The 25203-nt window shown below is 37.9% G+C and overlaps 1 protein-coding gene across 3 annotated transcripts in view; it reads left to right on the top strand.

Annotated features, from left to right (window-relative positions):
- The first annotated feature begins 8419 nt into the window (after positions 1-8419).
- AADACL2 (arylacetamide deacetylase like 2) overlaps positions 8420-25203 on the top strand; it is a 28489-nt gene continuing 11705 nt past the window's right edge. For 2 of the 3 annotated variants that reach the window (XM_046666669.1, XM_046666660.1), the window contains exons 1-4: positions 8420-8720; positions 11580-11802; positions 15364-15481; positions 17280-17451. In XM_046666669.1, the coding sequence (XP_046522625.1) occupies positions 8583-8720; positions 11580-11802; positions 15364-15481; positions 17280-17451 (651 nt within the window). In that variant the 5' untranslated portion in view covers positions 8420-8582. The remainder of the gene's footprint in view (positions 8721-11579; positions 11803-15363; positions 15482-17279; positions 17452-25203) is intronic. The other variant, XM_046666678.1, reaches the window with a different exon arrangement.

The following is a 25203-nucleotide window of genomic DNA, read 5'->3' on the forward strand; positions in this document are numbered from 1 at the left end:
TCTTCATGCTGCCCGTCCTGCTCCATCCTGGTTGCAATTAGTAGAAGAAAACTTTGATGTTCTCCCTGTGCTGCCTAAAAAGATTTAAAGCCACTTTTAATCAATGCAATGGCCTTTGGAGGTTCATCTTCATACTGTTATTTCTCTCTAAGTTCTGTGAAATTTGCTTTTGAGGAAATAGGAGTTCAGTTGTCCATAAGCAACTGGAGTTCTTCTCTTTCAAGACTCTGACACCAGGTCTGGTCTTGGACAAAGCCTTACCTGAATCACTAGAAGAGTCTAACTGTGGTGCCAGTTATAAAGAGCTTCCTCTCCAAATGACTGTTAGTTGTGAGATGTTCCAGAACTACCACAGATTTCACTGGCAGTTCTCTTTGTCTGATGCACTGAAGTCTGTCACACGACTCCAGGTAGGTGCCCTGCCAGCTATTGTCTGACTTGCCCTTTGGTGGGAACTGAGTAGTAACTTCCATCGCCGTTCCTCAGGCTGTCAATGTCTCAGGTTAGTGCAGGCAATTTGAAGCCCCTTTGTGTAGCCCTCCCATGTGAACAAGGGCCACTCAAAGTTTCCCAAATATCTCTGAAGGGTTTGGTATTCGCCCTTAGATAACCCATAACATATGGTCTGTTCTGGAGAATGTCCCATGTGTACTGGAGAAGAAGATGTCTTCTATTGTGGTTGGGTAGAATGTTCTGTATATGTTTGTTAGGTCTGGTTGGTTTATTGTGCTGTTACAGTTCTCCATTTTCTTACTTGAACTGTCTATTTCTGCTTCATTTGTTAGGAGAGTCTGTTAGTAGATGCATAATCATTTTTAATTTTTATCTTCTTTTGCTATAAGGAAACTGTTACTAATATATAATCTCCTTTTTTATTCTTGTAGCTTTTTGGATTTAAAGTCTATTTTGTCTGATACTAGTATAGCCATACCAGCTGTCTTTTGGTTATGATTTGCAGAGAATATCTTTTTTACGTCCTTTCACTTTCAACCAAACCTTGTGTCTTTGGATCTATAGTGAGTTTCTTGGAGACAGCATATGGTTGGATCAATTTTTTTCTTTATGGAATTTTTATTTTATTTTATTTTTCCTTTTTGTCCCCAAAGCCCCCCAGTACATAGTTGTGTATTTTTAGTTGTGGGTCCTTCTAGTTGTGGCATATGGGACACTGCCTCAGCATGGCTTGACAAGCGGTGCCATGTACGCACCCAGGATCCAAACTGGCGAAACCCTGGGTTGCCAAAGTGGAGCACGTGAACTTAACCACTTGGCCATGGGGCTGGCCCCAGTTGGATCAAGTTTTAAAATCAATTCTGCCAATCTCTGTCGTTTGATTGGAGGGTTTAGTCCATTTATAATTAAAGTAATTACTAGTAAGAATTAGTTCTGCATTTTACTATTTGTTTTCTATATGCCTTACAGTTTGTCTTTCGTTTCCTCCATTACTGCTTTCTTTTGTTTCATTGATGTGTTTCAAAGTGAAACATCATAATTCCCTTCCTAATTCCTTTTGTGTATATTCTATAGATACTTTCTTGGTGGTTACCATGGAAATTATATTTTAATATTCTAAAGTTATAAAAATCTGTTTTGAATTAATACAAACTTTTATAACCATTATTTCTTCAAATAGTCTTTCTGCCCCTTTTTTCCTATTTTCTTCTTGAATTCCCATAGTGTGTATGTTGGTCCTCTTGACAGTGTCCCAAAGCTCCCTTAGATTCTATTCACTTTTTATTTTTTCTGTTCCTCAGTCTTGATCATTTCAATTGTCTTATTTTCAAGTTCACGATTCTTTCAATCTGATTTTGGACCCCTCTAGTGAATATTCCAATTCAGTTATTGTACTTTTCAGCTCCAGAATTTATTTTCAATTCTTTTTTATAATTTCTACCTTTTTAGTGGTATTCTCATTTTGTTCATAAATCATTTTCCTGTCTTCATACATGTTTTCCTTTAGCTCTTTAGGCAGCTTTAAGATAATTGTTTTAAAGTCTTTGCCTAGGAGGTCAATATCTGAGTGTCCTTGAGGGTAGTTTCTGTTGATTTATTTTGTTCCTTTGAGTGGGTATGCCTTCCTGTTTCTTTGTATATCTTAAGTTTTTGTTGTTGAAAAATAGACATTGCAATCTTATAATGTAGTAACTCTGAAAATCAGATTCTCCCCTTCCCCTGGGTTTGCTGAGCTTTATCTGTTTTTGCTTTTAAATTTTTCAGGAGAGTCTCTGTGCCAAGGATCAGCCTGAGGAGAAACTTAAGGTCTTCTCAGGTGTTTTCTAAGCCTACATCTTTCTCTGAGTGGAGACCTTCTAAATTCCCTTGTATATATGGTTGCTTTTGATTAAATGTTTGGCTCCTGAAATTGGAAAAAGGGAAAAAAGAATGGCTTCTTTAAATCCCCTGGAGACTGCCTCACCTATTGGGAGTTGAAAGAATGACAACTAGTCTCTGTGTCATTGGAACACAGAACCCCAGTATTTGAAGGAAAGTATTCTTAGTCTACCCCAGCTCCAGCAAGCTGCACTGGGAGTGCTGGCATAGCTGCTTCCCCCAGGGCTGAGGAGTGGGGAATGGGTAGCCACTATCGCACAAAAGGCTAAAATTGGCCAAAATTAACCACAACCAACTAGCCAAACTTGCTCCTGGAAGCATCAAGTATTCAAGTAGACATGAGTTCCCAAATAGGTACTCCAGAAAGGCTGCCAGTACAGTTGCTTTCTTGGTAGAGAGATGGATTCCTGGTGCTTCCCATTCTGCCATCTTCCCTGACATCACTTGTTCCTTCATTTTTAAAGGATAGTTTTGCTGGGTCTAGAGTTCTCATTGAAAGGTTTTTCTTTCAGTATTTTGAGTATTTCGTCTACTGTTTTCTAGTTTCCATGGTTTCTGATAAGAAATTAGCTGTTAATCTGATTGAGGATGCTTTGTTCTTACTGCTTTCAAAATTCTCTCTTTGTCTTTGGGTTTCACAGTCTGATTTTGATGTGTCTAAGTGTCTGAGTTTATTCTACTGGGAACTCACTGAACTTTTTGGATGAATAAATTAATGTAGTAAATCAAATGTGGGACATTCTCAGGCATTATTTTTCAAATATTCTTTCTGCTCATTTATCTGTCTTTACTCCTTCTAGGATTCACATTATCCATATATTGCTATAGTGGATGATGTCCCAAAGGTCTCTGAGGCTCTATTCATTTTCCCATTCATTTTTTCTGTCTGTTTCTCAGTTTGGAGTATCTCACCTGGCTTATCTTCAAGTTTACTGATTCTTTTTTCTGCTAGTTCAAATCTGCTCTTGAGCCCCGTAGTGTTTTACATTTCAGTTTTTGTACTTTTCAATGATAGAATTTCTAATTTTTTTTTTTTGAGGAAGAGTAGCCCTGAGCTAACTGCTGCCAATCCTCCTCTTTTCACTGAGGAAGACTGGCCCTGAGCTCACATCTGTGCTCAATTTCCTCCACTTTATAGGTGGGACACCTACCACGACAAGGCTCTTGCCAAGCAGTGCCATGTCTGCACCCAGGATCCGAACCGGCGAACCCTGGGCCACCGAAGCGGAACGTGCGCACTTAACCGCTGCGCCACCGGGCCGGCCCCAGAATTTCTAATTTTTGAAAACAATTTATTTCCCTCTATGTGTTCTCCATTTAGTGAGACCCTGTCTTCATACTTTCCCTAGGTTCTTTAGACATGGTTTACTTTAGTCCTTTGAACATATTTAAAATATCCGATGTAATATCTTTGTCTAGGAAGCCAATATATGTGCTTCCTCAGGGAAGGTTTCTATTGACTGATATTTATCCTGTGTATCGACCATACTTTCTTGTTTCTTTATATGCCTCGTAAATTTTTGTTCAAAACTAGACATTTTAAGTAATAGAATATGCCAATTCTGGAAATAAGATTCTTCCCTCTTTCCAGTGTTTGTTGTTGATCTCAGATGTGGTTGCTGTTTTTTTGTTTAATAACAAATGGGGAAAATGGCAATTAAAGGATTAAAGTATAAATAAATTGTGATCTATGAATACAAGGACATATTACTAGATGTTAAAGGTCACAGATAGTAGACAACTGTGGCTTGAAGTCTGAGGTCAGGAGATGTTAACTGCAAAGAGGCTCAAGGAAATTCTGAGGTGATGGAATTGTGGTATTTATTTTTTATGGTACAGAATTATACAGGCGTATGTATTTGTGAAAACTGTTAAAATTTATACCTAAATGAGTAAAATTTGACGTAAATATTTGATTTAATTATAAAATAAAGGCAGATAATTTTGAAAACTGATGAAATCCATAAAGCAGGGTAAATAAAGATGCTCTGCTATACATTTAATATAACTACAGAAAACTAAAGTCAGAAATAATAAAACACACAGACAAAAAAGTTAACCTCCCAGGAAGCAGTAATTAGATGAGCTCACAAAAGAAAAAAAAAAAGCCACAAAGTAGTGGAATAACGTCAGTGCTGAAAAAAATAGGTGTCCACACAGAATTCTACACTCTTTACAGCATATTCTTCAAGAATAAAGATGAAATAAAGATAATTTCACGGGAATAAAAATAAAGAGAATTTTTCACTAGCACACTCAGAATAGGGACATATTAAAGGATGCTCTTCAGGTCCAGATGAAAGCACAAGGATACAAAAGAGAAAAAAGTATGAATATATTTATCTTGTATGTAAGCAATACTTATGTTTTATTTGTATGCCTAGTAGGCATCATGCATGAATGTCAGTGTTGTTTGGGGTTTTTCTGAGTCCGTTCTGGCTGCTATAACAAAATACCATAGATTAAGTAGCTTAAACAGCGAACATTTATTTCTCACAATTCTGGAGGCAGGGAGGTCCACCCAAGGTGTCTGCAGGTTTGCTCCGTGGGGAGAGCCCGCTTCCTGGTTCCTAGACAAGTGTCTCTTTGCTGTGTCTTCACATGGCAGGAGGTGCAAGGGAGCTCTCCGAGGTCTTTTTGTAAGGGCGCTATCCAATTTATTATGACCTAATGACCTCCTTTGGGTGCCACCTCCTAACCACCTCCTGGTTGTTAGATTTTCAACATGTGAATTTTAGGGGGACACAAACATTCAGTCCATAGCAAGGTTTAAAGGAATATTCATGTGCCCGTATCATTAAGAGGTCAAGATTCATGCCTGCTATGTAGATTCAGTTTGGTTACTGGGACTACGCTAAAAGTCTACACTTCTTCAGGAGAAGGTAAAGAAATGGAAATTGATTAACCTCACTTGTTAGGGATCACAAAAAGCAACATAGAAGGGATTGAGCTGAAAATCAAAAGCAGAAAAAGTATTTGACAAGGGGGTAGGATCAGAGAGAAATTGAGGGGGCTCATTCTAGGAAGAGAGTTGTAACAAAAGCTCCAGAGGGCTTATATGGCTTGTTGTGATAGGGTAACTTCCTTCCGGCACTTGAAGTTGGCCTGGGTTACAAGATAAAAGGAGCGGCACTGTGAAGATGATTGGAAATGTACAATGCTCTCATGAGGAATTTGGATTTCATCTGGGAGGAACTAGGGAAAATATTTCTTACTATAAAGGTGACATGGATAGAACTGAGGTGTGGGAAGGGACCTCCACAACTCCACAGATATTAGTCGACTGATAATGACACTGTGTGATGGAAACCTGTGGGGAATGAAATAAGCACACTCTGTCCTGAACTATGCGCGTGGTGCTTTATAACCTCACAAACCAAAAGCCCCAAATTGACAGACTATCATGCACGTAAAGGCCTTATCCTTACTTCATTTAGCGAGTGAAAAAAGATAAACATTAAGGGTGACCGTAGAACGATGCTGCTGACAGCTCTGTGAAGTAGGAAAAGACCCACAGCCGTGGAATCTGGGAGAAGATGGGGTGAATTTCATCCCTTCTTTGTGTTGTGCATCTGATCTGTTCTCCTTCTGTACTAAACAATGGTGACCCAAGGGACGTGTAAGATTGTGAATGTAAGAGACCTTCAGCACCCAGGGCTGAACCTCAGGAACTTCAAAGTAGACAAATTCTTCGGACGTGTTTTGTCTGCACCCCTTTCTCTAGGTCCCCAGGTGCTTTTGACCTGTGACTGCGGTTGGGGATCTAAAGTCCCCCTGGAATCCCACTATGCAGCCCTGGACCTTCCTGAAGGGTCTTATGCTTTCAACTTACCTCTTTTCTGTGACCTCAGCAATAAGAATAAAAATAATATTCACAATAATAATGACAATGACAGTAGGTAATATTTCTTTTTTTTTCCTAAAGATTGGCAGCTGAACTAACATCTGCTGCCAATCTTCTTTTCTTTTTCTTCTTCTTCCCAAAGCCCCTCGTACATAGTTGTATATTCTAATTGTAGGTCCTTCTGGTTGTGCAATGTGGGATGCCACCTCAGCATGGCCTGATGAATGGTGCTAGGTCTGTGCCCAGGATCTGAACCGGTGAAACGCCGGGCCATCAAGTGGAGCGTGCAAACTTAACCTCTTGGCCCTGGGACCGGCCCCAACAGGTAATATTTCTTGACTGCTTACTATGTGTTAAGCAAACTGCTCTGGTCTGATTAAGTAATTCAGTCTTCACATCACATGCCTCTGCTCATCTTTCCAAACATGAGAAGAACAGTGTCAGCCACATGATATGTGGCTTTTGATAGATTCCATATACCTTCTCTAAACTTCTTGGTATATATTACTTGGTATATATATATATACCTTCTCTAAACTACTTGGTATATATATATTAGCAGTGTATCTGCTAAATACTTGTGGTTAGCACCTCCTCCTTCTCATGGCTATAGCAAATATTTAGCTTCCTAACATCATTCCTCTTTCTTCTCCAGCCCCAAATTCCGTTCATTTGCATGTGTGTGGGTGTGTGTGTATGTGGTGGTGTGAAGGCAGAGAACTTATCTTCACCTTAACTCTGTATTTCTCTTGCTCCTGTCGTCACTGACCATTTCTGATTTTAGTTTCCACATGCCGTTGCTGTTGACGGATTTGAGATTTCCTCCTTCTTAGTATCCACAAGCGTTAATTAATCACTTAACCAGGACATCCATTAATTTATGTAAAATGTACATCTACATGCAGAGTTTACAAGGATAAAAAAAGTATGATGTCTTCCTTCCTTGAGAAGGCAAGCATACAAATTAAACTAAATTTGATGAAAGAGTTAGAATTAGGTTAAGACTCTATGTCCCAGTTTGTCCAGGACAGTTCTAGTTTATCTGAGTTATTATTAACAGTGTCTCTTTCACTTTTAACGATGTTCTACTTTGAATGATAAACTCTATTACTAAGTTATGCCTAGGGGATTCAGGGAAGACTGCAACATAGATGAATAAAAATAAATTTTTTTTTTTTTGGTGAGGAAGATTAGCCCTGAGCTAACATCTGTGCCACTCTTCCTCCATTTCGTTTGTGGGTTGCCACCACAGCATGGCTTGATGAGTGGTGGAGGTCCACGTCTTGGACCCAAACCTGCAAACCTGAGCCGCCAAAATGGAGCACGCTGAGCTTAACCACTACGCCATGGGGCCAGCCCCCAAAATAAACATTTTAACAATTAAGTTTATGATAGACTTCGTAGTTAATATTTCTACTTTCAAGAGATCCAATATATACTTATATTGGACAGCTGATTGGATTGAAATCTATCACTAAAAATTACTTCCCGTAAGTACTGCTTCCTGGTTGATGAGCTTGAGAATTGTGGGTTTATTGACCTGTGACTGTTCATTTCTTTACTAGGTCCTGACATATCAGATGGAAAATCTCTAGTTTTTGCATCTCTAAAGAACTTCCAGGTGATCAGCTTCATGCCCAGATCTCTCTCAGGCTCACAGTTTGTGGGAGGCATGAGACCAGTATTTGTCCTTGATGTTTCCTGACACCCTAGGCTGAGTTTTTGATGTAGATTAATTTGAAATATTTACCACTTAACCATATGAATGGAGTCACTATGTAATCCTTTAAAAAAAACAGTGTTTTCTGAGACACTGATACCAAACCTTGTGGTGCTTCAGTCTATGAAAAAGTTCCAGTTTGATGATGATGGAACTTAGACAAGACGCTACACCCCCTATCTTTTGGCCCAAAGCTTGGTCCACCACAACAAGCAGGGTTTGTTAACATGGTTAGTAATCCATGCTAATGGCATAAGCCTGGAGTTTGACTAAATATCAGCTAAAGTTTTTTTTGAACTTCTTGCAAAACGTTGCAACCCACCAATCACAAAATTTTCCTCCATGGCTTCTTCAGCACTGTCATTTAGGCTCTTGTTTATGTCTTAACAATCAGGCTGTTTCAAAATGACAATGGCATCCCAGGTGAGGAAACATTGTGCAAGTTTTTAATCACCTGCTAATAATACAGGCAAGAAGTGACAAATTACACCACCTGTCTCAGAGTCTATATAGTTGCAAAACAAGTTACTACTGAGCTGTAAAATTTGGATTGAAAATTAGCTGTCTGTTGTTCAGAAAACCATACTACCCGAAAGGGTTCCCAGTCTGTGTTTGTTCTGCTCTATATTTAGTACTCATAGAAAAGTTTTAATCTCGGCCCTCTGAAGAGGCTGGAAGAGGGATATCATGACATTCAAAGCTCTCTGTTTGGGGCTGCTTTGTGTTCTCTTTGATTTTTATATTTGTGTACCTGTACCAGGCAACATTGAAGAACCCTGGAAAGTAAGGGCCTTGGATGCATTTATTAAAACTATTGATTTTGTGGTAAGTCACATTTTTTCTCCTAGATATTGGGATGCCTTATTGACTAAAAATCAGTGCCTATGAACTGTCTGTTAATTACTGTTTTAAAATAATCATTGCTTGTTTCTTTGTTAGCATAAATCAGTTACATAAAATTAAGTAAATAAAACTTGCTGCATCTGTGCAAAACTGAGTGAGATAGATTTCTTGTTCCCAAGGACTTTATGTCTAAATGTAAATACCCTGTATATTGTGCTATGCATAAAATAAATGGCATTGTTGAAGGGAAAAGCTTTGAAGTTTATTTGATAACTTGGCTTAGATTTGAGTGGTCAGGGACAACCTAGTCCTGTAATTATCTTATAGTGTACAGGTAAGCATTATTAATGTTTGTACCTGTTTGACATTCATGTAGGGCTCTTACTATTTCAGTGGCTTCCATTGTGCATCTTCAGTTTTTAATTGCTGGATTTCAGGGATTGTCCGACTTGGAATATGCAGGATGGATTATGAATTCAAGCAAAAATAGCTCCTTAGTAAGAGGGAGTATGGTTAGATACTAACATTTTTGAGCTCTTCAAATGTATAGGCTTTCTAGAATATGTACCTCTTCTTATCCCCACTATACTCCAATTATTTTTACCAATTTATGGAGAAAGAAAAAGAGGCTCAGCAGAGCTCATGCAGCTAGAAAGTGACAGCTCCAGAATTTGAACTCAGGACTGCCTCATTTCAAAACCATGCTCTCTGCCAAACCGGGTGGCTGCCAGGAAGGTTCTTCCATGGTAATAACAATAAGAGGCTGAAAAGAGAAGGCAACACCAGCAGCAGATGATCGGAGAAGAGAGAGCAATCCATGGAACAGGAGGGAGGGGCTGTCCTGTGGTGCTTTGTAAGCAGATGACAGTTCTGTGAAACCACAGCCAGCTCCTGTCTGTGTCTGCTGAGTCTTGATATTTCTCTTTCTGATCACTTCTAGAGGCTCTTCACCATAACTTTCTTTCTCAACGCTCTTACTCCTTGAATTTACATAAAATGAAAGAATATGTGGATAAGCAAATGTCGGCTCCACAGAGAAACTGCTGCTATCTTCCTTGATTATTTCATACATATTTAAAACTCAGTGACTGATATTGATGTTATCACCAAAAATATAACATTAGCATAATATCCAACTCTAAACTTCTACTCTTACTTTCTCAGCTACAAATTGTTCTTACCATTATCCATCTATAGTAAAATTATGCAATTGATGTATTTGATATTGTATATGCATTACCCTTTATATTAAAAAATATAATAATAAACCACACACATAGTTACTTTAAAGATTATTCTACAGTCTTTGGTTCTATGGAAAACAATTTTATTCTTGTCAGTACTGAATTTTGTAACTCAAAGTTGTGATATCTGTAAGAAAAGTTAATTTTTCAACATATGAAAGGGAAGTGAAAATTAAAGTTCTTGATAAAGTGGCCTTCAAAAATGAATGCATTACTTTGCAGTCGTGTGTTAAATCAGAAGGTGGGGCTGGGTAGGAGAAAGCATTCCAACCCTGAAAAATTTCCTTTCCCCTTCATTGTATGTTGTTTACCTATAAACAGGGATACTAATAATAAATGCTTTGCAGGATTGCTCTGAAATTAAAGATCATGTATGCTAGAAGAGTACAAAATAATCTGTAAAGTGGTAGTTTTTGTTATGGTTTTAAAAATACTGAAGTGTCTGCTCAAGATAGAAAATATCTGAGAAATGACGAACAAGGCAATTTGGCAAAAGTCTTTTAAAAGCCACTTCACCAAATGAAAAATTAACCTAATTTACCAAAAACTTGCTTTCAGGGGTGCTCTTAAATTGATTGTATTCAATTAGCATGAAAATACTTAAGAATTCTTCTTAGCGAAGGAAACTTAAGGAAAGATTTATTGAATCCTGACACGTGCCAGGCACTCTTCTACGGGTGGTAAAAGTCCTAACTCACTTAACCTCTACTACAACCCACTGAGGGATTTCTTACTGTTCTTACAGTTGTGTAGATAAGGAAACTGAAGCACAGAGAGCAAGTAATTGGCTTAAGGTCGTGCAGGCAGTGAGTGGCAGTACAAGAGGCTGGTCTAGGAAAATGGGTGCAGATTTGGCTTTGACGCTTACTGGCTGCAACTGAGAGCTTTTGATTCTCTCCCTATCCTTAATGTCTAGGGGTTAGAAGTTCCCTAAGACCGTGTAACCTAAAACTTTTTGGAATAATTGTAGTATTGCGGCAAGAAAAGTTGTTTAATATACTATCGACCACATAATTTTTAGAGTTTTTCTTTTGAGTAAACTGTCCGGTGACATATCACAAAGGTCCTAGAGAAGCTGGTTAGAAATACCAAGGAGAGCTTTCTTCAGTGATATCAAATATGGGATTTGGGGGGGGGGGGGGCGTGTGCAGTGGGGGAACGAAGGACACAAATGTATTTGGAGTTGAAAACAGGATATTTGAATCGTTAGTAGTGTGGTCACAAATGACTTAAAATTTTGGATTAAATAAAATGAACAATAAAAAAAGGAAAATATGACAGCATGTCTGCAAAAAAGAAAAGATGTTATAAGACATGGAAAATTTTCAAATAAGAATTTACAATTAAGAAATAATTACAATACACATAAAAACTGCCAGTAAATTGGAAGCTTTTGAATGACATCGTTATCTTAAATACAGGATACTTGAGATTTTCAAAGGCAATAAGATTATGCCATAAGATCTATACAGTATGATTTGGAAATAATTTTTGCAAACATTCTGTTTATTTATTTTGTTTGTTTTTTAGTTTTCTCCTTATATGCATTTGATGTTATTTAAAGATGGAAATGTTTAATTTTGTTTTGCTCTTACAGGCCACATGTTTTGAAAATGCAGGTATTATGAAATATGAAGAGTTTGTATCGATCATATTCAAGCTGGACCATACCGACCCACTTTCAGATGAACACGTCACAGTGATTGAGACAGCATTTGCTGATATTCCAGTACGTTTGTACACGCCAAAGAGAAAGTCCAAAATGCCACGACGAGCTGTAATCTATATTCATGGTGGTGCTTTTTGTTTTGGAAGTTTCAGTAAGTTTACTGTATAAGGAAAACGTATAACTGGCTGTATGTTTTTGCTGTAAGAACTATTTTATATAAATATACATACTTATGTATACAAGCATATATACCTACTCATATGTGTAAGCAAAGCTATAAATATTAGATATCTAATAGAGAGAGAGACATAGACAGATTTGGCGAAAAAATATTATGGAGATTATGACTTCTGTTTTTGTTTTGCTTTTTGGTAATCACTTTCTTCTCCTCAGGTTTTATATTGAATAGAGTTACATCAAGTGAAAGTAGGACGTGGACAAGTCAGTTAGTAAAACTTTTTTCCTTTGGGATCAGAATATGTTGAAGAGCAGAAACACTGAAGTGATGGGGATGTTGGAAACGGTCATTTGGGATCACACGCTGTTGGCGCTAAAAGATCAACTTTGTCATTACTGATAACGACGCTCACTGTGGTAAAGCTCAGAATGCTTGCTAACCTTGCTTCTAAAAGGAAAACACAAATAGAACTAGGCAAGAATAAGCTCTTCCCAGGAAGTCCAGTTTCCTTACCCATCTCTGGCGATGATTCTAAGAGGCATAAATGGCAGATTCAAAACAAAAATGTGGATAAATATACCTTTATGAAAACTCCATCATAGAATGCTGGCATATGAGGGCCACTGTTCTATTTAATTCACATCATAAAATTAAATGAATAGAACTGAAGAAAGCCACACAGGTAATTAATGAATTTTTTTTTTTTTACCTTTTCTCTTTCTCTAAGTCCCATTTGGTTCCAAATAGTTTGAGAACCTTATAAAGATATCTACAATATAACAAGCTACACTTAACCAAATATTAGTAATGAGTAATCAAAGAGAAGATAAATATGGAAAATTAACAAGGCACAAAGACTCAGATTAATGTACAAAGCTCTAAAATGGTTTGGCTGCAATTGTGGCTTTCTAGTTTTCCTCTTCCTAGCTTTCTGACAATTAACATATGGGAAAAAACCATAATCAGTTACAAATTTCACAGTGACTTTGTCAAAAGAAAATGACTTAGGTGACTCTAAAAGAGATTAAATACTTTCTTCAGGTGAAGAGCCTCAGGGAGCATTTGAAGACCACGTGGCTCCTCAGTTGAAGAAGGGTTATGGGTTTTTTGTGGGCTGGGAAAAATTGAATGCGACCCCCTGCAGCTTCAGCTTAGGCAGCAGTACTCAACTTTGACAAAAACTCATGGTTGGGGGTCACTCCTCTGTTCATGTCCCTTGCTTGGATTGGTTGGTAGAATCCTGAAAACCATCACAAGAGTATTGCTTTCCACAAGCAATCACAATCACAATTACAAGAATATTGCTTTTGCGAGCCTTATGTCTTCTCAGCTGCTCAACATTCACAGTGTGGGGAAGGTAGCTAGCCACAGAGTAGAAACAAGGGGCTAAATGTAGAAGGCCAGAGGAAACAGGGAGCCTCTCGTGTTTGTTTTATTCTTTTTACAGTCTACAAGGTGAAAATTACAAAATATAAAACTGGATAATTTGCAACACTGAGATGAGAAATCCAGCTCTTGTGCTTTAGAAAAAGACTTTCTATTCTAGATAAACATCTTAAAACTCTTCGTACAGTTAGCTGTTGATTGTTATGATCATTCTTATAAGTATAGGCTGATAGCATGACTCCAAGGCATTCTTCTTTTCAGTTGCTTTCCTGTCTGCAGATTATAAAAGTAACCAGCCCCAAATAATCCTCATGCCAAAGAGATGTATCTTGGGGTGGCCAATTCCAGGGCCCCACAGGCTTTAAACATGAAAGTCAGGGGGTTTTTATATCTTGTACATTTTGGCCTTCATCTGTGCATGGACTTTCCTTGCAAATTATTGACGCAATTTTTAATGAAAACATTATTTTTCTACTTAAAAGACTAGGTCATTTACTTTTCTGTTTTCAAGGTTGTTACACAGCTGTGTTTAATTAGTTTTCAATTTGAAGTTTTGCTACTATGTGAGAAGATGCCTTGGAAAGTTTGAATTTGGATCACAACTCTAGAATTCTCTGGATTTCCAGAATCTTATAATAAATAAAGTCATAGCAGATGTCACAGATTTGCCAAGGTGTTGTTGCTGGGGCACTGATAAACTGGTGAGAGTACCTGGGGAGAGAAGTGTGTGTGTGTGTTTGTGTGTGTGTGGGTGTACGTGTGTGTTGCAGGGAGAGCTGATGGCTTGTGTGCCAAGCATGCCAGAATGCATATGATGAGGATTATTTTAGGCTGGTTACTTTTAAAAATTGCAGATGGGAAGGAGGCTCTGAAAAGTAGAATTTACTTACCCTTTGTTAAGAGGCACTTACATTGTAAAGGAAATCTCCATCTGTAAAGGTGTCTCCCTCTCTGTACCAGGAAGAAGAGGGGATGACCTTATCTCTAGAAACCCTTAATCAATGCCAAAGGCAGGGACTTAAATCTGCATTTCTTTACTGTTCTTGTGTGGTCATCTCCCATGATGACTCCCCCTCCACTCCCAACATCCTCCTTTGTCTTTAGCTAAAAATAATATTTAAGGTGGGGGCTTCAGCCATTTACTTAATCTGGTTTGATTCTTATCTAAGACCACTCAATAACCAGACCCCACCTGCACTGATACCATTTTAACAACTTATTTTTACATATTCTTTCCTTTGTCTTGTAAAGAGATAACTCACATACCTATGCCTTAAATTTAGCCCTACCCTCAACCCATGTTTGCAGCAGCTCTTTACTGCCCATGGGTCTTGTCCCCATGCAATTCCACACTATTCTCTGAATAAAAGAGCATTACTGCCAGACCTTGAGAGTCCAAGAAATCTTTCTTTTGACTCCGTGGCTCACCCACCCCACATCAGATAAGTACATCTAAGTGCACACACTGACTTGTCAGAGGCTCTCTCAAGATCTCTATCTTAAATGCCAAGGTTGTTGGACCATTTCATAATGTGGGATATTTAAAGAAAATGGAGGTTTTGAGGAATCATGTTATTGAGTGTTGCAGTTTGAGAGAGTCAATGCATCTATTAGTACTTTCTTTCTCCCCTGAATTCTAAACCAATTGAAAGATTATACATGGAATTCAAGTAAATGAAAGTCAAAACATGACCATTCTTTTATGAAGGCTTTGGAGAATGCATGTGTAGGTGTTGTTGATAGTCAGTCACCCTTGCACTGGAGAGATTAATCCGTCTGTAGTGGCTAGTGCTGCTGCCTACATCCTCTGCCTCCTGCTTGTGAAACTCATTGCCTGGAGGAGCTGAGGAGAGTGGAATGCCCCAGGTGACAAAGCATTCTTGGGAGGATCATTGTGTGCAGACAGCAGAAGGTAAGAGAAAATTAGAATGGGCTGAACCTAGTTTTTCCTCCCCAAAATACTGATGAGCCATGTTATCTTCCCACCCTTGGAAAGAGTGGCTGAAGAGACACTCCTGCAGACCATGCCATGCTGATTCCAGTCCCTCGCGTAGAAACGGGTGGGAAAAAAGATTCCTTGTAATAATGACAAATCACATTTGTTTCCAAGTTCATAGTTATAACATTTCTATTGTTTTTTAATTACAGGGAGTATTTTGATTTTAATTACAGGGAGTATTTATTTCTTCACTTCAGAGCAGATGTCTTTTGACTTCCTGAATAGATGGACAGCAAACAAACTTAATGCTGTTGTTGTGGGACTGGAGTAAGAAAATGATTTTCTTTGACCCCTGTGATTTTGCCCTTCACCAAGTAGAGGTTTGATTTCCAAATCAAGGCAGTTATGCCTCAAATACAAATTCTTTTAATTAATACATTTTATTTGTCAGCATTGCAATTCCTCAAAGGGGTCAGTATCTCAATATTCTCCTGTGATTGTGGGAATCTCTTAGTGACAGCCCAGAGCGATCGTTTTTGGAAACAGTGTTGCTCTAGACACACAAAACTACTAAAAAACTAAAGGCCTACTTATGCCCCAAGTAACATAGCTAGACAGGAGGAAATAAACGATTACAGATTTTTGGATGTTAGGTTGTATTTGGGCTAAGAGTAATTCTTGTCTAGAAGAATGTAGAAGGTAAAGTTTGAGATCAGCTGAGAATTTTAAGCCACTCTCAGGAAAAGTGATCTGACATTCTGGATTTTGCTACGACATACTAGAATGTCTTAGGATGGTCCAGTAGTTTCTTACACTAGTATAGTTTGGATTTCTGAAGCTGACATCCTCAGGAGGATTTTTTTTCTCCCATCTCTTCCATAGCAACAAAAGCATAATTAGAGACTTTTAATCCAGTAGTTTTTAGAAGACATTCTGACATAGTTTTTTGTTTGTTTGTTTAGCTAGGAAGCTATGGAAGTTTAGAGAAAAAAACCAAAGTGAAAATTTCATCCATCTAAAGAGTGGTTGCCATCATTGTCGTTATGGTTACTTACAGAACCTAGAAGGACTTCCTGTTTTTAGGGATATTTCTAATTTATAATATTAGACTGTTGTCCTTTTTACCTCCATAGTTTTTGAGGTAATCGAAATCTCATCAGTTTAAATCTTTTTTAATATAGTGATACGTTTGTGCATGGCTTATATATTCTATCAAATCCTTAGATTTGTGTTGTTTTTTGCCCTAAAAAGTCTAAATCTACTACATTTAAAGCAATAGACACCAACCTCTTTTTGGTACATACCTGTATTTAAATTATACTTTTTAGGACTTTCTCAATACGTACAGTTTATAATAAAATTTTAAGGATCATCTCCCCAACAGTTAATGTAAAGTACAGTTATTTATGACGTTTAGCATTCTGAAGATCAGAAAGGAAGTTAGCCCTGAGAATAGATAAGAGAGGTATTCTCCTGTTTTTACTGGCCTAAATATATAGGGGAAAAATCCACTTGTATCCATTAAAAAAATGATGTGATAATGTGCCTTACACATGAATCTACCAGAAACAAGCAAGCTCCCTAGCATATTTAAATGTTATTTACATTTCAACATTTTTATCTAGAATCAACTCCTCAGCATTGTCTATGATGAGGTATGAGCATTGCCAGCACGTAGAATTTTTATCTAAGTGATCTTGAAAAAAATAGGACACTGCTTAGAATATGCTCTCAGATCTGCAGCCTTCAAAAATCCATGGTGCTTTTCTAATACTGTTTTTCAATGTTTCGATCGCCAGTTACACTGAGAGTATGATGTAAGCTGCAAAGCCTCTCTGATCCAGAATGTAGCTGGACTAAAAATTACACTTACGACCTCAGGGAGTTCTCAACATTCTCCTTACTCCTCACACGCAATGCCACCTGTGGATCTGAGACACGAGGTTGACAAGCTGTATACCAGTTTTCGTTTTTTCACAAAATAGGAAGTTAGTAGAAAGCTCAAGTTTGATTTTTGGAAGATTAAACAACAGAACCTGGTGTTAAATTATGTCTATTTGGTATTTGAAAGCCACATAAATGGTACTTTTAAAAATTGTCTAAATCAATTGTTCTTTTTTTAAAGCTATAGACTAGCTCCTCAACACCAGTTTCCTGCTCAGTTTGAAGATAGCTTTGCTGCAGTCAAGTTTTTTCTTCAGGATGAAGTTCTTACAAAATACGGAGTGGATCCCACCCGAATCTGTATTGCAGGAGACAGTTTTGGGGGCACGTTAGCAGCTGCAGTGACTCAACAGGTACATAATATTTATCTTTGTGCTCTGAAGTAGAGGTTGGAGATCCTTTTTTTCTCTCATACAGATACCCAGTTCTTCCAGAGACACTTGTTGAGAAGACTGCCCTTTCTCATTGGATTACAATGATGCTTGAATCTAAAAATCAACTGACTGTAACATGACTATCTCTTTCTGAATTCTCTCGTCTGTTCCATTGATCTATGTGTCTCTCCTTATGCCAATACTGAGCTGACAATAGTTTTGTTCTTTTTTCTAAATCCATGTCTTTTCCATCAAAATATTAGGCTATCTTTTCAATTTATAAAAAATAAAGGCTAATTAGATTTTGATTGCTATTGTATTGTGTTGAATCTATAGATTTGGGGAGAATGGACATCTTAATGATATTGGAACTTCCAGTTAATGCACGTGGTATATCTCATATTTTATTTAGGTCCTCTTCAATTTCTTCAGTACTATTTCACTGTTTTCAGTGAGGATGTTTTGCAAATCTCTCAAATTTATTCCTGAGTTATTTTGGAAAATTTCATTTAAAATAATATTTTCCAAATGTTTATTGAAGGTATATAGAAATACATTTGATTTTTACATTGGTCTTTTACAATCATGTCCTTGAAAGATTCACTTATAAATTCTAGTAGTTAAATTTTTTTTACGTTTCCTAGGATTTTCTTCACAAGCAATCATATCTTCTGCAACTAGGAACAGTTTTAATTCTTCCTTTCCAATCTTTATGCTTTTCTTTTCTTAATTAGCGCACTGACTAGGGCCTTCAGTACAATGTTGAATGTAATTGGCTTCCTCTGTATCTTAGGAGAAAATTGTTTAATATTTCAACAATAAACATAATGTTAACTGGAGGCTCTTCATAGTTGGCTTTGTCATGTTAAGGAAGTTCCTTCTATTTCTAGCCTGCTGAGAGTTTTTGCGTAAGTGGCTATTGAATCTACTAAATGTTTTTAATGCATTTATCGAGGTGATTGTGTGATTTGCCTCCTTTATTCTTTTAATGTGGTATGTTATATTAATTGACCTTCAGATATTAAATTAGGCTCACATTCCAGGCACTTGGTCATGATGAATTAAAATTTTTATACGTTCCTGTTTTCCACTTGCTAAAATTAAAGATTTTGTGTTTTTTGAGGGATTGATTTCCATGTTTTAAAAATTCTTTGTTCAGTTTTGATATAAGCCCTCATTAAAATCATTTGGGAGCATTCCAACTCCTCTTTTTAAAAAATATCTTTCCTCTTAAGCATGAAAATAAAATGCTCAGAATTGGAGCACTTAGAGGAAGATTATACATGCACACACAGACATATATTTATTTGTTTGTATACGCCTATGCACTTGCCACTGTATACACACACATACACAAATACATCTATATAAGTACATATGCATATGCTTCATGTGTGTACTAATCTGTAACACACATGCACATGCAAAGCTCTTGTGTGGAGCCAGAGTGGCAGTGGTGGCAAAGCTTCACATGTCGCTCTGTACCCTCGGCCTCCTTCAACCCCACATACTCCACTTTAATTCCCTTTCTGTTTAGAGTTCTATATACATTTTCTTAGGGGAAAAAAATAAAATAGAATTTCATCACCAAAAAGAAAGTTTACAAACCGTTAGACTTGTTGATTCCTGAGGCCCTTTCAGCCTGAACTAATTTGCTGTGTATTTGAAATAATGTCTCTTATCTGAAGGATCTTGCTGGGGTGGAGTGGGGAGAGTGACGGGGAATGAAAATTGGAGACCGTCTTGCTTTGAGATTTTTACGCTAATTGCTCTGCCGAGTCATATAGCAATCTGTGATCTTGAATTTTATCTAAAACTGGTTTTGTGGATGTAGAGATTCTGAAAACTGTCCAACAGTTTCCCAGTAATCATCATGCACCATCTCGCCACACTATAATCTCGGCTTGCGCACTGTAATGTTTGCTTGGCACTATAAGTGAAGAAAGCTTTCAAAATAATGATTAGATGGTAGCCATAGAAATTTATTAAGAAATTTATTAAGAATTTATTAAGATGTGAAGACTGGCCTTACAGTTTTCTAGCAGGGCAATCCTGAATATTAACACAGCCACCGAAACCCGACACAATTCTCAATAAAATTTGTAGGGCAGTACAGATTGTTCTCTGGAAGTGAATTAAAATTTGACATTATTCTATTCTTTGAATTAGCTCATTAAACAAGAACATAGTATCTATTTAACTTCCTGATCTTCTGTTCGACGAGATTGTTACAGCTGAAAGTACGACATCAGAACTCAGTGTGCTTAGTGTGCTTACATAGCACAGAAAGGTGATTGCCATTATCTTTTCTTATTTATTTTTCTGGTCACATTCTAAGCTACTTGTTCTTCTTGGTCTGCCAGACTTTCTGCACGAGTTATATTTTCATCCAAGAGTTTTATTCCCCGCGCTAGGTTTGTGCTTCATCTGGCTCACTAGGATCAACTTTTACTGTGTTATTATTATAAATCTTTTTTGTTTTAAAGTCTCATGACCCTATGATTAAGAGTATGGTATAGATTTATGGCTTGAGGAACTCAGTTTGAACAAGAATACACCACTGAGAGATCAATATTGTTGTGGACTCTGAGAAAACTTCAAGAGAATATATTAGATTTGTTTTCCTATACAGATACAAAAAAAATCACTCATTGTCTCATATAGAATTCACAATATAAAAAGATGTTCTCATAGGTTAGGAGGATGAGTAGATCCGTAATTTTCTTTTGAGGACTTTGTCCACTTTTAAATTATAGTCCCATTATTAGAAGGTATGAAAATCATCCGAGATCTTCTGGAAACCTCATATAAAGTATCCTAAAATCCTGATGTTGTTTGCCTGTCATGATGATCTGGACAGTCACTACAGGAAAGGAAACTTTTCTGGACATCGTTTCTTAATCTTTAATTAAGAGGAACAAATATTTTTAGTTTAACCATAGCATTTAAATCCAATTTCACAGCCATCTCATTCAATTTTATTTTAAAGTAATCTCTGCATTGCTTTTATTTATTGAGGATCATAAATATCTTCTTCACTTTGGAAAATAATGTGAATTGATTTTAGACTCTGAAGTAATTGTGAAGTCCCACTTTCCTTAATTTTTAAAAACTATGTATTTCAGTATAGTTAATTTATAAAGGAAGCTATGATATTAGCTATCTGTATTTGCTAAAGTTTATAGTTTTGGTCTTTCTAAATACCCTATTCCTGCTAATTTGGATCATTTGTCATAACGTGGTAATGTGGACTTGTGATCTGATTTCGACAATATTTCTCTGGCATCTCACTACCATATTTCTCTGGCCACAAAAGAGCTTGCATGTTTGACACTTCAAAGATATTTAAAAATTTTCTTTAAAAAACAGTCTTAATAGTAAATATTAATAAGACACTATAATTCATGATGATACTTTAAAAAAAACTTTGCTGACGCTCACCACCCTTGGACATGGGATGATTTTCAGTAGTATGGATGCTAGTTTCTGCCATTTTTGTTGCTTCTCTCTGTGTTATCACAACATCTCAGTGTTATACAGACTACCTGAAATCCATTGAAAGCAGAAACATCTGTCCTCTGTTACTTTGAATCTTGCCTCACCACTGCTCTGGAAGCTTCTATCCATCTGTACTAACCAAATCAAGATGAATTGCAGAAGCCACTGTGTAGTCCCGGGATGGTCTCTGTCACCATTTATTAGATCTTGAACTGAGTAGCCCTCTCCTAGGACTGAGAGAGCTTCCTCAGCTCCTCTCTTATGGGTCAATCAGCAATATGTTAGTCAAGTGGAACACTTGTCTTAGGAGGTACCCCTCGCCTTCGGTAAAAAGATACCTCAGTAAGATTGCTACATTAAAGAAAAGATTGGCTAGCTTCTTTAGTCTGTAGAACTCACACACCCTTATCAGTAGTGCAAGTTAAGCCTGTACTGTATAGGGCTTTGGAATTATTACCTTTTAACATTTGAAGGCTGTTCCTGATACACCGTGACAGCAAAGTTGCCTTATCCTGAAGTGACAGGTGGACGTCAATTTGGTAGATAAGAAAGTTGTTTTGTTCCAGCCTGACATCAGAAATTCTGTTTCACTGCCACCAAATTTTGGATTCCAGTTGGTCCATGATTATGTTGAGGATGGTTTTAAGGAGGCACTGTTTTCCTTAAGTAGCCAGGGTTTTTGTTTGTTTTTTAAGATTGGCACCTGAGCTAATATCTGTTGCCAATCTTATTCTTTTTTTTTCCTTTCTCCCCAGAGCCCCCCAGTACATAGTTGTATATTCTAGTCGTAGGTCCTTCTGGTTGTGCTGTGTGGGATGCCGCCTCAGCATGGCTTGATGAGTGGTGCCATGTCCACGCCCAGGATCCAAACCAATGAAACCCTGGGCCGCTGCGGCAGAGAGCATGAACTTAATCACTCGTTCACGGAGCCGGCCCAAGTAAGTAGCCAGTTTTTTGCATGGAAGTTTAAAGGTCAGAGACATTCATGTTAGCCAGATAAAGAATAATGTGTTAAGAATTTCTCTCTATCTCTCTGTCTCTGCCTCTTTCCCTGACCTCCCTATCGCCTCCAAAAGACCTCCAACTTGAAATTCGTTTTGACTCAAGTCTATTGTCTATGAAGTGAAATGTATTTTCTTAAAGAGGTAATGAACAAATGGGCACCAGACATGCACTGCTTTTAAATCATGTATTATTTCCAAAACAAACAGACAAATCAACCAACCATCAAAGAAATCTCCTCTGTGTAAGTTCGCATGTGTACTGTCTTCTCTGTTTCTTTGACTACCTAAATCATCCCGCTACCTCTGCTAGATTGGGGCCCTCCCACCTCCCACCTCCTCAGGGATCTTTCGCTGGAAGTTATTTCCTTTCTTTCCGCTTTCTTCAAGATCTCTAACTTTATTTGCTCTTTCACGTCAGCATGTAGTCATTTCTAGGCTTTCTCATCTTAAAATCAAAAGAAAAAAGAAAGACAAAGCTAACAAGCCTTTCTTAACCCTTTATCCAATCTTCCATGCTGTCACTAGTCTTTCTTTTTTTTTTTTTTTATTAATGTTATGATAGATTACAACCTTGTGAGATTTCAGTTGTACATTTTTGTTAGTCATGTTGTGGGTACACCACTTGCCCCTCTGTGCCCTCCCCCCACCCCCCCACTAGTCTTTCTTTTTGTACTCAACTTCAATGAAAAGAAAATTATACTCTTTTCCTACATACTCGAATGTGCACCCTCCTCACTTTGTCACTGTGTTCTGCCCTCCCCATTCCTTTCCAATTGCTGTGGCTAAGTTTGTCAATGATTTCTTTTTTTCTAAATCCAAGGGTGTTTTTTGTTGTTGTTCTTTTATATAGCTTCTTATCCTCATTTAAAACGCTTGCTGAATTTTGTCTAAGAAAGCTCTTTCTTCCTGTGAGGTCTACAATAGTGCTCCCTCCTTGTTCTCTTCCAGTGTTATGTGAGACAAGCTCCTTCTCTGTATACTCCTTTAAACCTGGCATTTCCTGGGGCTCATCTCATGCTCATTCTGTCTTTTATCCCACTCTCTGCCCGGTCTCAAGGCTTTAGCTCTGATTTATCTGCTGAAGGCTCTCAGATCTGTGCCTTCCACTAAGACCACTGTCATGGGCTCAAAACCCAGATATCCAAATGGATTTCTCCACTTTGATGTTCCCTAAGCTCCAGAAACATCTCCAGGCAAACCTCTTCTATGCTGCATCTACATTACCTGAAGTAGTTTATACACAGTTACAGTAGAGAGATTATTCTATTGTTTGTTGCTTGTGCATATCCCCAACTAGAATCTAAATGTTTTGGTATCTGGGACAATAATTTTTTTTAATCTTTATATCTCCAAACCGTGACATCGTGCCTGTACTCCTCCCATCTTCTTCCTCTACCCTTCAGAATATCTCAGGGTTGACCTCTGCCTCTCTTCAACATGTTTTACCTGATTAGCTACTTTCTCTAAACCTGTCCCATTGCATAACAGAACACAGTCTCGCAGATTATCCTTAATTTGTCTTTGTGGAAAAAATTTAGAGGTTAAATAAAGACACTACCGTGCACACAGCTGGAATGAGCAGCACCCAATTACTCATCTTTGGAATCAGGTTGGTTTTGCTGTTTTCTTGAGAGGAGTGTAGGTGGATTCATTTTGTCCGCTCCCTGTTTATGTAGTCACTGTTTCTTCCCCTGGATCTTGGTGCAAATAAAGGAAAGAAGTCCATAAACGTTACATCAGAGGAAAGGAGGGTGAGCAATGAGGTACGAAATGTTGGCAGGGGCATGTCATGGAAGGGCCTTGTGAGATTCTTTTACTTGACTCCAAGAGCATTGTGAAGTCATTGAAAAGTCTTAATCACGTTTGTATTTTTAAAAAATACTATTCTCACAAAATGGAGAATAGATTGGAAGGTGAGAAAGGATGGAAAGGAGAGCATAGGGAAAGAATTGCAATAGTTTGAGCAACAAATAGAGTGTTGTGGATCCGGATGGCCGCAGTAGGAATGAGAAAAGCGGACAAATTAGTGAAATAAAAAGCGATGGGATCGACAGCCTGGAGGACTGTCAGACTGGGGACTAATGAATAAAGAAGAGTCAGGTAGGTTGATGGGAAGTGGGTTTTAGTGTTCCGTGATATATGCAAGAGGAAATTCCATGTAAAACACTAACCAGAATGTCTCACTTGTAGCAATTGCTCGTTGAATATTAGCAATCATGCTTTCTCGAAAAGTAGGTGGCTTCTGATCCAAAGTAAACTTCTGGGAGCTAGGTTTGTGTTTGAAAGTGGAGGTCAGGCCAGTCAAAAACATCTAATCAAGAGAAATAAGGGAAATGAAAGTAGGAAGAACTAGATAACAGACTAGATTAAACAAGTGATTAAAATGGTGAAAAGAAGCAGTGTATGATGATGATCCTCCATTTTACAGCAAGACTTACGTGGGGGAGCCGCCCTGTGGCCAAGTGGTTAAGTTCGTGTGCTCCGCTTCTGTGGCCCAGGGTTTTGCTGGTTGGGATCCTGGGCGCAGACATGGCACAGCTCGTCTGGCCGTGCTGAGGCGGCATCCCACATAGCACAACCAGAGGCACTCACGAGTAGAATATACAATTATGTATTGGGGGGCTTGGGGAGAAGAAGAAAAAAGAAAAGATTGGTAACAGATGTTAGCTCAGGTGCCAATCTTTAAAGAAAAAAAGACTTACATGGAGTTCGGGAGCCTATGGTTTCAGAAGGCTTCTGCGGTCTGAGCCAGGGTTTGTACAGGAGTTATTAAAGTGTTTTTCCAGGTCAGACACCGCCTCTGCATTCTCAAACAAGATGGAGCTGAGCCAATATTTCCTATGGTTTGCCTGCTGGAAGATCAACAAACATTTTCTGAAGCATTCCAAGGATAGGCTGTTGGGTTCCTTTTACATTTGTTTCAATGACAATAAGAAGTATAACTAGAATTTACTGAGTGTTTACTGTATGCCCAGAACTGTGCTATAAACGTGTTATCTCACCCCCACAAAAACCATATGCCAAATTTACTAAGGTCACATCAATTTTAGCAATCAGGAAACTGAGGCTTTACAAGGTGAAGCAACTTGTCCAAGGTCATAGAGTTAATATGTTATAAATCCAGGGTGTTTACCTGGACACGGGTATTGGGTATTGCACCTGGACATGGTGTTACCAGGAATCTAGTCTTTTTGAGTCATACAATCTGTCTCACTGTCCTGCTTCAAAT

The sequence above is a fragment of the Equus quagga genome, chromosome 1 (assembly GCF_021613505.1).
Source record: "Equus quagga isolate Etosha38 chromosome 1, UCLA_HA_Equagga_1.0, whole genome shotgun sequence".
Classification (NCBI taxonomy): Eukaryota; Metazoa; Chordata; class Mammalia; order Perissodactyla; family Equidae; genus Equus; species Equus quagga.